This window comes from Sebastes umbrosus, chromosome 5 (assembly GCF_015220745.1).
Source record: "Sebastes umbrosus isolate fSebUmb1 chromosome 5, fSebUmb1.pri, whole genome shotgun sequence".
Lineage (NCBI taxonomy): Eukaryota > Metazoa > Chordata > Actinopteri > Perciformes > Sebastidae > Sebastes > Sebastes umbrosus.
The window spans coordinates 14,668,166-14,681,433 of NC_051273.1; the positions used below are offsets into that span (position 1 = coordinate 14,668,166).

The 13,268-nt window shown below is 40.5% G+C and overlaps 1 protein-coding gene across 1 annotated transcript in view; it reads left to right on the forward strand.

Moving 5' to 3' along the window:
• The window catches only part of p3h2 (prolyl 3-hydroxylase 2), a 90,956-nt gene that overhangs the window by 56,988 nt on the left and 20,700 nt on the right, over positions 1-13,268 (forward strand). The window contains exons 3-4 of the mRNA XM_037769540.1: positions 6,601-6,753; positions 8,863-9,052. Of these exons, the coding sequence (XP_037625468.1) occupies positions 6,601-6,753; positions 8,863-9,052 (343 nt within the window). The remainder of the gene's footprint in view (positions 1-6,600; positions 6,754-8,862; positions 9,053-13,268) is intronic.

The window sequence follows — 13,268 nt, forward strand, 5'->3', positions numbered from 1 at the left end:
ACCAAACTTATGAGAAAAATTAACGCTTAAAACAAACACCAGCGTGAACAACTACCTGAAATCATAGAAACCGTCTTTGGGAAAAATGTATTTGAGGTGTACTTTGACTTTTTAGTTTGGCCCATGTCCCATCCACTAACATGGAGGGGGCGGGATTTATGACCTATAGTGCAGCCAGCCACCAGGGGGTCGATCGACATGTTTTGGCTTCACTTTTGGGGAGCTGTCATGTCGACCACTTTTATATACAGTCTATGGTCAGAATTCACTGATAGAGTTCATATCAAATATTTCTATTGTGTAGTTCTACTTCAATAACATTGACTTGCAAGTTGAAAAACAATTGAACAAATATATTGATTTCATCCATACCGTTCACTCCTATGGAGAGAAGTAGAACAATGGTTAAGGTTTACACAGAAGACAACTTTCTTGTCTCCTCTGAGGCAGACACAGGAGAGACAGTCCTTTTGATTTACCCATACACTGCTGTTTCTAGGCTGTATTGTTTTCCATTACACCATTCAGTATAACGGTAATCTCACTTTAAACCCATGATTGATTTCTGCTCCGTCATCCTGAGGGGCTGTTGCAACCCTTCACTCCGCTCTGGTTGATATATGAGCATGTGTTTTCAATTCACAATCTCTTGGACTGTTTGGGGGTTTTTGACAGTTTGATACAGCACTCAGACTCCCAGAAATCCTCAATGTTGAATTATCTGTCTCCATTAAGTAGAAGTGACCATCTTGTATGTGTGAACTCAGGTGCTGTTAAGAAATATGATTGTAAATCTATTATCACCCATGTGTGAGCCATGTACTGAAACACACACTGGATCTGGTCTTTTTTGTTCCAGATAACTCCTGAACAGGATTTCTTTTTACTTGTCAAATGGAAATTTACGGTTTAGGTCATCGTATATTTTTTTTAATGTTAGCCGTGGCTAGGAAAACCCCTTAATAGAAGAGGAAAAATACAACGAGTCTGCCATGTTCAAGGCTTCCCCAGGTTTTGAGATGTCTATTCTCGGGACAGTATATCTGGCAGTGGCCGACCACAGCTGTGTTTGTGCTGGGATGGTGTACTGGAGTAATTCCCCTCTTCCTCCAGTTGACCTTCTGGCCTGAGCCAGGTTGTCCCCGAGGGGCTGAGGAGGTGGAGGAAGGTGAGTGCAGGTATGTGGCTGCAGAATAATATAGGGCTTTTCCTTAAGTACTTTTTGCCGTGCCGAGTCAAATCGTGCCCGCTGATTTGTGTTTCTATTATCAGTTTTAGCCCGCAGAGCAGCGCTTAAAATGGACTTTCTCCAGAGTCGGGCCAAGCTGCGCCCGACCCGCCTCCAAGCGGGTTGCGGTGATGTCTCGCCGGCCGCGGCCAACCTGTGGTGATCTTCCTTCCCTCCCTTAAACAAGCCTGTGTTGCCGAGACTCAACTCATGTCTGTGCAGGAGACCAGAGGTCATTGTGTGTGTTCAGCTCTCAGTACTTTCGTAGCTTCTAACCGATCTGTGGTTTGAGGTTTAGTTTCTCTCGTGCGTCCCTGTTTGTGCTGTCAGATATCTGCTTTATTTTACTGTTTCGCTTTCAGCTGTAGGCTGTAAGAGTTGTGTTAAGTTGCTGATGATGAAAACCCAACAATCCTGTTTTTGCTTTATTCCCCCCCCCCCCCCCCCCCCCCCCCCCCCCCCCCCCACACACACACACCCAGCAGCTGTGATAGTTGCTGTTTAGTCTCCAGGAGACTGGACTGAACATATCAGCAGATTATTATCAAATCCAGTAAAGCCAAGTCGTTAACAATGTCTTTAAGGAGGATGTTCCTATCTCAATAACCTTGGGGTGCATATTTAGGAATGCAGCAGATGAAAGCGCCGGGTTGTGTCTTTGAGGTTGCGCCATCAGTTAGAGGGAAAACCCACCCTCACATACACTAACACTGATTTCATCAGCGTTTAATGCATTCCATGTTTTATTGTGTGCTAAATTGTTGCAACTGGGTTTTTGGTTTACTCAGCTTTCCTCAATGTGCAGTCTATTATACTTTACTTGATTGTGATTTACATCTGCATATTTCATAAGAACTCAGTCAGCGAATTGGTTTTAACTCAGTGCATTTACTTTTAAATGTGCATGTCAGTGCAGTTCTTCATGTTTTCTGTCATGGATTTCTTGCTATATGATAATGCACGAAAACATTGTATGAATGACATGGTAATGCGCAAGGCTAAAGCATGTAATAAGAACACCATTTTTGCTTTTGGTGTGTCATTTGTACGCCATGTAGTCTGTCTAACTGCAATGTAAATGCATATGCTACACTCAGAGATAGTGAGGTAGAATAGAAAGCGAGAAAGATGGCTTACTGGGTCCAGCAAACATAGGACTTTAAACCGGGAGGCCGTTTTGTAAGTTAGTGACGTTTGTGATAGGTTTCCAATACTTGTTGCCTAAAGGCCCAGACACACCAAGCCGACATCAAAGAACTAGCGGCGATGAAGGCCAACTGCTACGTCGCCTCACGTCACCTTTATCTTGGCCGACAATTTCTTTCGAACACACTGCAAAGACTACAGCAGACAGCCAGTTAGCACGTACGTTCTGTGCCTGCGTGAGGAAAAAACTCTCCACACCAGCAGGTCATGGTTGTCTGTATTTGTCATTCAAATAGAGAAACCGGAAGGCCGAGGACGGCGGATATACAAGTCGTTGTTATGACGCGTACATGAAATAAAGCGGCATTTGCAGTTATGAGAAGAGCCTTCTGTGTGCGCCCTCTTGACTTTACTCGTTGGTTTGCTTTCCTCACTTCCGTTTCTCTTGTTGTGTACTGATTCGTTGAAGCTGAACAGCCAATCAGATTGATTTCACTCACTGACGGGGTCCGCTGTCGATTCAACATGTTCCGACACGGGCAGACTAGAGCCGACGGTGCGGGACACACCGCAAAAACCAGGCCGACAGACGCTCAGTGACGGCTTCAAACTGTCCGTCGGCTTGGTGTGTCAGGGCCTTAAACCTAAAGTGAGGTGACACCTATGTTTTTTGTTGCCCCCTGCTGATTCTGGACTTTCATATACGTGTGTCATATTCACGCCTCATTGAAGTAAAACGTGACACTGACAGGCTATCCTCTGGTGGACAGACGGGTCTAGTACACTCTTTGGTGTGATACCGGGTTGGACAAATTGAAGGCCTCAAAACCTGACAGCTGTTGTTGGTGTTTCAGAAAGCTGCATATTGATCTCCAATTAATAGCAGTTGTAGTTGCACTGGAAATCTAGCAGCATGGCACCACATTTACTGTGTAGGGCCGGTAGTCCATGTGAATAAAACAAATGACACCACAAAGCAACATGGAACAGGAAAACCCACTGCAAGTATTTAATGAGAGTCAGGAGGGATCTGCCCTGTTGTTTGGATTCGATGAATCATTCACAGAACAAATGTTATACCCTTATTTGTCAAGTAAACTTATTTTTATCTGAACTCTGGCCTGGCTCTTATGAGAGTCATTCTTCAGCTGTCACATACAGTATTTCATAAAAATACTGCAATGCACATGACTGCACAAGAAGCCATAATAGACCTTAGTCGTCAAGCTGCGTCTCCCAGTGGCTTCAGCCAGGTGATCTGACCAGGAATGCCACCTCAACTCTTTCTCTTTGGCCTTTTACGGGAAACCATGTGTGTCCAGCTGGGCTTTTCTCTCTCCTGCCTCTTCTGCTACCACGTGAAAGAGACCCAATTGTGTGTCAGGGGAGTCATTCTTCACGAAGAAGTGGGTTGTTTGTGGGAGCAAAAGGAATTTCTGCTTCTTCTGTCAGATCAGTTTTATGATGTATTGTGTAGACTTTGTGGGAATACAAAGCGCTTTGTTTTTGTATCTACGTGGGTCTGTGTGCATTCAGCCGTGTGCAGAAAAGGTCATTATACTCTTGAACTACATAGTTCTCAAATCTTGTATGAATGTGGGAATTCCCGAGCTTCATCTTGTTAATACGCCCCAGGAAGACAAAGCACTAAGGCTTTTCATAACAACAAATGTCTTTCCTGGCAAACAGCGCTGAGTGGCAAAACAGAGGGCTGAGTGTGTTGAGAAGCTCTCAGCCAGTTTGTGTTTTGGCAGCCGTTCCAGACTGACCTTCTCAGCTGTGAAACACTGGGATCTGCTTTACATTCACACCTGTTGGGAACAAGAAGGATTTAAACAAATGCAGTCAGGAGGTGTCTCTGAGATACTGTGACTGAGATAATGTTGCTGATATAAGAGGTCAAGCTCTGTCTCTGACCATGTCTACTTCCACCTCTCTGTATCTGTCTTTTATTTCCTCTGCATGTCATCCTCCTTCTGTTTCCTGCTTCCTCACGTTTCACCCAGTTCTAGGGCTGCAACTGACAATTATTTTGACAGCTTTGGTTTTGAAATGCTCACTATTTTTGAGGTCTCAAGGTTGGCAAGTATGGTCCTGTATGCTGTAGAGAATGAATGGAAAAAGGAGAGCAGATTGAGAGCAGCAAAGGTCACAGGGGCAGCACTCAACTGTTTTTCTCTTGAGTGTAAAAACTGTCTGTTGAGTTCATGGACCTGTGCGGTGGAGGTCTTTTGTGTAAAGCGACCCATGTTGAGGCTTGAGCATGATTAGGATCTTATCTGATAAGGACCAGGCATGTTCTGATGGTCGACTTCCTCTGAAATTACGTGTTTTTACGAGATAAAAGAGCATCTTAAAGCTACAAGAAACCAGCACCAGACATCTGGGATCTCTGAGCTGAGCTGGCTGGTATTACACGACCGTTGTGTAATACCAGACAGACAGTAGAGGTTTACATACCTCAGATATTAAAGGAACGCTGTGGTCATGGTGGGGAAGGGGAGTATAACTTCTATTCACGTATATGTGGTAATATGTTAGTTTTGTTAGATTATTTGTTTTGAAATATATCTGGAACTGGAAGTATATTTTTAGTGTGCTGTTGACAACATCAACTAAAAATATGATTTCCTGTCTTATATGCAGACAAATTCTGACAGATGGACATACGATCTAGAGCTGAAACTATTAGTCAATTAATCAATGAGTCTATCAAAAGAAAATGAATCAACTATTTTATTATTATTACATTATTCATTAATTCCCATTATAAACTGAATATCGTTGGGGTTTTTGGACATTTGAAGACGTCTGCACTATTTTCTGACATTTTATAAACTGAATGAATAATACATTAATTGAGAAAATAATTGGCAGATTAATCAATCATTCTTTAAAAACATATAGTAAGGTACCTTTTTAGTATGATGTTATATTAATTTGGACATATTAAGCTCCTATTTGCTTCTTGTCTGTCACTGCTAGGGCTGCAACTAAAGATTATTTTCATTGTCGATTAATCTGTTGATTATTTTCTTGATTAATCGATTAGATGTTTGGTCTATAAAATGTCAGAAAATGGTGAAAAATGTTGATCAGTGTTTCCCAAAGCCCAAGATGACGTCCTGACATGTCTTGTTTTGTCCACAAGTCAAAGATATTCAGTTTACTGTCATAGAGGAGTAAAGAAACCAGAAAATATTCACATTTAAGAAGCTGGAATCAAAGAATTTTGACTTTTTTTTTTCTTAAAAAAATTACTCAAACCGATAAATCGTTTATCAAAATAGTTTTGATTTGTGCAAAACATTAAAAATCGCATGAAATCCAATGCACGATGGCGTGCATCAACTTTGGTATATGAAACATATTCTAAAGTCATTTGTAAAATGGACTTTTACTGTTTGGATTAGTTTATCAGCCAACCAGCTGATGTGTTCCAGCTGCTGTCTTTCATCCCTTTTATCCGCAAGTCTGCTCAGCATCACTATCGCTCACAAACACACATCAACACACACTTCCTCATCACTCAGTGTTTCTCTTATATCGCCCGCAGCAGCAAACTGTCTCTTTTCTCTTGTGTTTATGTGAGCTACATTTCTTAGGATGGAGGATATTTTGTTGTAATACTCCCAACATCCATCAAGATCATATGCTTTGAGTGCACAGACCTCATCCATCATATTAGCTGTATTAGTAATAATGACGGCTCTCTCTAATGACAGGATGTGGATGGGAACAGTGCGTCCCTGTAAATCTGCTCAGTTCTTCTTTTTTGTGATGAGTCAAATTCAGAAATATTACTTATTTCTAATGGATTTCAAATTACTTGCCAAGAATTGATTCACAGGAAACGCTTGAATGCACCCTCGTATTTTGGCGAGTAGTCTGTTCTTCCTGCAGGAACGACTTCAGAAGAACATCTGTCTGTTTTTCCTTATTTTCTAAAAGCAGTTAAACTTATAACGACTCAATTTCTGTTTAAATGTTTAAAATCTATTTACACGTAATTTAAAACTTGTGAAAGATTTAACAGAAAAAACATGCTTTCTTATGTTGGTAGACTTCAGCAAATACCGAGCAAACAACTTCTCGCAGTTACAAACTGACCTTTGTCAACCACACAGTTGGATTTGTGTCATCATAGTTTTTTTTAAGTCTGTTCTGTTATTATTATTAATTTAATAACATCTCTCTTTCCTTCTCTCTCTTTCTTCTCTCTATAGTTGAAGCAGCCTGACAAGGCAGCGGCGGCGGCTCACACCTATTTCGAGGCCAACCCAGAACATGTTGAGATGGGTCAGAACCTGGAGCAGTACAAAGACTTGCAGGGCGTGGAGGAGGACCACTTTGTGGACCGAGAAGCCCGGCCTCACCAGGTAAGCCAGGATATACTGTAGATGCGTGTAACTTTTTGGTTATTTCTCACTTAGTTTTGTCTCTTTCCATCCTTTTTCCATGCCTCTTACCTATTGACACTCTTACCATAGTTGCCAATCCTTCCAATTTTCCTGGGAGACGCACGTTTTTCATTGCCCTCTCCAAGTTTCCTCCCGGGGTCACAATTCTCCTGTATTTCTCCAGATTTATGGCAAATTTTCACACATTACCCATTAATGTACAGCATGTATAAGCTCTTCTGTTTCCACCCGGATGACAACAGAGCTACACCAAATGTTATTTCCCGAAAGAGAGCAGTCTATGCTTGCGACACAGCGAGTTTGAGCAGCGATCGGCTACGCTCGCCGCTGGGTTCAGCGCCCAAAGTTGGGTTTTGCTCAACGTAGCGGAAAGCCGGCGTGGCGCAAGCCATTAGAAATAACGGGTTTAAGAGCGCAGTGGTGCAGTGGTTGCATTGTGTCTGAAAGGGAATTCAGTGAGTGAGAGACGGAGAGAGCTAACTGAAAGAAATCCTCAAGCAGGGGCAAAAAATTAATAAAAAGTGATGAATATTAATTTACGCTAGAGATTCACACGCCAATGTTACGCCAGAGGGGCGAATTATTCAGTTTTCTTTCTTGAGAATTAAGGATAAAATTAAAAGTTTGCTGTTACGGTGTACTTCTTATTTTGCTATTTTCATTGTTTTAAAGTCACCAGAATGCAGGAAACAAAATCCCTTAAACTCAAATTTGTCCTGAAATCCTCCCTATTTTTAAGGTCTCAAGGTTGGCAAGTATGGCTCTTACCTGAGCGTGTTTCCGATCATCTGTGTGACCTGTTGCCATTTTTTTTCAATCCTGGCCAAAATGTCTGGCTACATTTTCCACTTTACGTCTTTCCTAAAGGGAAAAGTCCTGCTGTTGTAACTGTACGTATGAAGGGGCCTTTATGTTAATGGAGTTTAATGACTGGAAACTCATTTAGTGCTGGTTGTGGTAAAGCGTTTTGGATCCTTTATGCTCTCATTTCACTCTCTATCCGTCTATTCTCTCTTTATCTTTAAGTCAAACTCATATGAGCTCCAAAAGCACCTTCTGAAGCTACACACACAGTACAAGTCTAACTACTTTAATTTACAGTGGTGAAAGAAGTACTCAGATCATTTACTTAAGTAAAAGTAGCAATACTACAGTGAAAAAACGAATCTGTTACAAGTAAAAATCTGCATTTAAAATCATACTTTGGTAAAGGTTAAAAAATTGTATCATCAAAATATACTTAAAGTAACAAAAGTAAAAGTACACATTATGCAGAATGAATCATTTCAGATTACTAGATCATAATTATTGATGCATTAATGTGTTCATCACTTACTAATGTTGCAGCTGGTAAAGGTGGAACTAATTTGAATTACTTTACATACTGCTGGGTAGCTTAATCTATAATAATATATCATAATTTATTGGCTGAATTATATGTTTTGTTTCTTAGTCTTAGTAGTAACTTAAGTTGTCAAATACATGTAGTAAAAAGTAAGTAAAGTGCAATATTTCCCTCTGTAATGTAGTGGCGTTGTAGTATAAAGTAGCATTAAATGGACTCAAGTCAAGTGAAAGTACATCAAAATTGTACTTAAGTACAGTACTTAAGTAAATATCATTCATACCAACTGTACATCAACTAAACTTTAAAACAGGACTGATAATTAGTTAGAAAGTTATTGTGTGTCTGTGACTTCCCTTTACTTTCCTGTCCAAAGCAACTGTCCTATGGGAACCATAGAGTCATGTATATTACATCTTATTTTAAATGTCTTCATAAAGAAGTGACAGTGGGAATCCTCTCTGGCACCCACCCAGCTCTTCGTCTGTTTAGTCCAAACAAACGATCATTTCTGCTGCTGCAGGAAACTTAATGTGCACCAGAGGACTCGTAAATAAAAACTTGTATGAACAACAAACATTTGCTTTTATAAAACTGTCAAAAATAAATAAATACCTCATTACAGCAGCATATCATAAAGAGCTGTGCTGAACACCGGAAGTCGTAAATACTCATCCCATCCTTCCTAACTCCCATGATCCTCTGTCTCTCCTCTGTCACAGCACTCCTTCGCAGCAGCAGTGAGGCTGTACGATGAAGGCGACCACGAAGGAGCCATCGCTCTGTTCGAGGCGGCTCTGGTGGAGTACTATAAAGCGGATTCGGAGTGCCGGGCCCTGTGTCAGTGGCCGCAGAGGTTTGAGGGCCACGACCATCTCCGCTACCGTTACAGCCTGCATGAGCTTGTATCAGGTAAGAGACGACATTTGAACAGGTTTACATGCATCTATCCTCAAGTAGCACAAAACGTGTCCCTGAGTTGCATATTTACAATTCTACAATTCATATTTAATGCAAATAACCAGGGTAATAATAAGGCAATATATATTGTAGGGCTGGGCGATAATTCAATATGATAATTTATCGTCTTTCAATGGATTCATATTGCGATGAAATTATATATGGATACAACAGTTATGTTGTCTAAATTTATAATAATAACAAGCAAATACTAACTTATATTTCTCAGACAATCTGATCTGAAATATTTTGAGGGAACATTGTGGTTTTGTTTACATTATCACTCAGTTCAATGCGATAAGCAAATGTGTATATATGGAAATATTTTTTTTTCTTTATAATTTCACTTGAAACAATGATGTTCATTTTGCGCTAAAATTTCATTTGAGAATACTAAAATAGCTCTTACCATGTGGTTATTTCATATAGAGTTTTTATTTATTGAAATACCAGAAAACATGCTATATCATGATATATATTGTTATCGAGATATGAAATGACCTGTATAATATGATAGATTTTGACCGTATCGTCCAGCCTTAATATATTGCATTAAAATCCCAGCGTAAACATGTGTGCATTAACATTATGTTGATTTTGAATATGATTTGTTGGTGCAATCAGCAGTATTTATTCTTAAAATGACAAAATAATGAAACTGTAAGTTTCTAATTAGAACCAGAGTTTTCTTGTTTAGGTTGTGGTTTAAATTATTTACATCCTCTTTGTGTTGCATCATTACAACATGTAGATGTTGATATGACAGCTAGCACCATAAACTGTAAGGTGACATCTGACATTGGTTCAAGCTGTTTCCGTATGATTTTTACTGTAGCAAAATCGGGTGGCACCCTCCAGGTCTGACAAGTGAAGCCAATACAGAAGTACCTTAAACTTGCTTTCTTTCTAACAGCCAGCAGGGGGCGACTCCTCTGGTTGCAAAAAGAAGTCAGATTGTATAGAAGTCTATGAGAAAATGACCCTACTTCTCACTTGATTTATTACCTCAGTAAACATTGTAAACATGAGTTTATGGTCTCAATCGCTAGTTTCAAGTCTTCTTCAATACAACATGATGTTTATTTGGTAAATTATGGTCCCATTTAGAGTCAAATAGACCATAAAGCAGGGGATGCTTTAGGGCGTGGCTACCTTGTGATTGACAGGTTGCTACCACGGCGTTGTCCATTCTGGGAGTTGTCCGTGTTTTCGTCTTAAAACTTGAACCCTTTCACAGTGTGATTTCTATTCATGAAAGTTAATTATAACATTTTGGTCACCTAAAAATGTCTTATTCATTGTTCAGTTGTACTTAGCTCCACCCTCTGGTGTCACTTCTTGTTGCAAAAAAGCCAAGATGGCGACGCCCCAAAATGAAGATGGCAATGGCAAAAATGCCGAACTCAAGGTTTCAAAACAACAGACCAATGGGTATCCTCAAGTAGCACAAAACATGTCCCTGAGTTCCATATGTAATATAAAATAACCAGGGTAATAATAAGGCAATATATATTATATTAAAATCCCAGCATAAACATGGACATGAGGTGGATTTTGCATATGATTTGTTGGTGTAATCAGCTGTGTTTATTCTTAGAAATGGCAAAATCAGAGAAATAATGAGTTTCTAATTAGAATCAGGTCTTTGTTGTTTAGGTTGTGGTTTCAATTATTTACACCCTCTTAGTGTTGCATCACAACAACATGTTGATGTTGATATGACAGCTGGCACTAATTAAAAAGAAACGTGCAACAGTAATATGGCATCTGACATTAGTTCAAGCTGTTTCAGTATGATATAGTATATTGTGATATTTTATTGCTGGTATGAGCCGATGTCTAATTGACCACCTCCTGCATGTTGCAATGCATTGAAAGCTTGTGCGGATGTTCTCTGCAATTCTGAGAAACCCCGCCTCGTGTTGTCTGTTGATTTGAAAAATACCACTTTGTGTTCATTTTTAGACACACCGCCCCCTGACAGTGGTCTCCTGTCTTTAGTTGATTCTGACGGTCTCAGAGGTCCATTACAGTCTTTCAATGAAAGGAATGAGTGTTTAGTTGTGGAGCATTTTTATCAACGTATCGTGACTGTTCCACCAACACGTCTGACTGCGCTGCGTGGCCCTGAGCCCGAGCCGGGCTTTGTTGTGCTGACAGAGCCTGGGGTCGCTTAGACAAGGCCAAACAACAGCCTTCATGCTCACTAGGTGATCAAATCTCCCTGGCAGCGGTTTGGCACTGGATGGCGGTTGGCACTGGGTCAAAGGGCAGACGAGGGATAACAGCCATAAAAAATAGGGAGCTGTGTTTATGTGATCGTATTAAGATTTTGCATTGGAAATATAGACTGTTGGTGATTAAGATGCATATCATATACTGTAATATATATATACACATATACTCTCTATTGTCCACCTTTGGGGGAAAAAAAGGTCCCCAAAACACCACAAAAGACAAAAACAAGAAGTATAGACTTTTCGTTACAGTCAAGCTTCAAATTATTTTATCAATATTTGTTTTCAGCGGTTGCTAAGCTTTTCCTGGCACTCCACATGTTCCACATGTTGAGGTACAGAGATTTATATGCCAGTGGTTTGGCTTGAATGTCTTGGAGATAAAAAAGTGTAAATAAACGTCTTAACTGCCAAGGCTTCAGAGCAGATTCATATAATTTGAAGCAGAGCCAGTACAGTGTAATCTGAGGTAAAACAACCCAACACAAACAAGGGACACACATATCAGGTCCTCTACACAGATGTTGCAAGATTTTATCCCAGACTTCCTTCAGCTGTTCATTGTTGTTCATTGTTGTATGGTTTACCACAGCACTGAGCTCTTGGATTATTGAATTGGCTGGAAAACTGCATCCAGAAAAGGACGAGGCAGCTCGTATTGGGGTTTTATGGCTTTACTTAAAAATGTTATCTAAGACCACATTACCCTTGGGAATCACTAAACCCTTCTTATGATGCCATTCAGACATGTTAAGAAGACATGATGTGGAAGACTCATGGCACATACCACAGCCTGCTGATCTAACTGACAAATCAATATATTGATTTTGGGAGTATTGAGCCTGCACTGTATGTTTTGACAAACTCTACACTAGAAAACATGCAGTATCCAGAGGAAAACTCTATACTAAATCAATACGTTATATTATCGTACGCAGTCTCTTAGAAATAAATCAAATGATAAAAAAATAACAACAACTGAAATGAAGATCGGTCCGAGCTCCAGTTAGTGCCGATGTGTTGAGTGATCCTCTGAGCTGAGCTGTTTTCAGTTACAGTCCTGGGATTTAGTTGACATGCTCTATTACCATCTTTGACAGTCCAGGAAAACAGCCTGAACCAGGGCCAGGATAGCAGCCTGAGTCCACCCACAACCCCCACTGACTCACTACAAGACTGTCTCTTCTTCTTCTCTGTCTCTCTTTAAAGAGGTTCTATTATGCTTTTATGCTTTTTCCCTTTCGTTTAGTGTGCCATACAGTTTTTTGTGCAAGTAAAAGTTCTGTAGAGTTACAAAGTCCAAAGTCCACGCCAAAGGGAGGTACTCTCCCCGGCAGAAACACTGCTCCCGAACTGCCTGAAACACCTTGCTTGAAGTCCCGTCTTTTCTTTCCGTTACGTGGTGATGTCACCAAGTAACACATTTGCATAATACCTGCCTAGTGGCCAGTTTTTCTTGGCATCTTTTCTTAGAGGAACATTCTTGTATTTATTACAAATCGCAAATGTTCTTGTTGTGTTGAAGTCCAATTGAAAGTGTCGATTGTATGAATGGTTTCTAGTTTGGTGCACTCAGTTTCTGGTTATAGATATTTTTACAACAATATGGCCATCTGGAATGAAGCCAAGTGGTGTGAAAATGGTCAGCAAACGCTGCCTTGTATCATGACAACGGCTTGTATATCCACTGTCTTTGGTCTTCCGGTTTCCCTTTTTTGAATGACGAATACAGACTACCGCGACCTGTTGTTGTGGAGAGTTATTTCCTTTCACGCAGGCGGAGAACGAAAGTGGTAGTCGGCCGTTGGCTGTAGTCTTTGCGGTGTGTTCAAGTTCAACTTTCTGGCCAAGACACAGGCGACGTGAGGCGACGTGAGGCGATGTGATGCGACGCAACAGGCGGCCTTTGTCGCAACTAATTCTTTGATGTT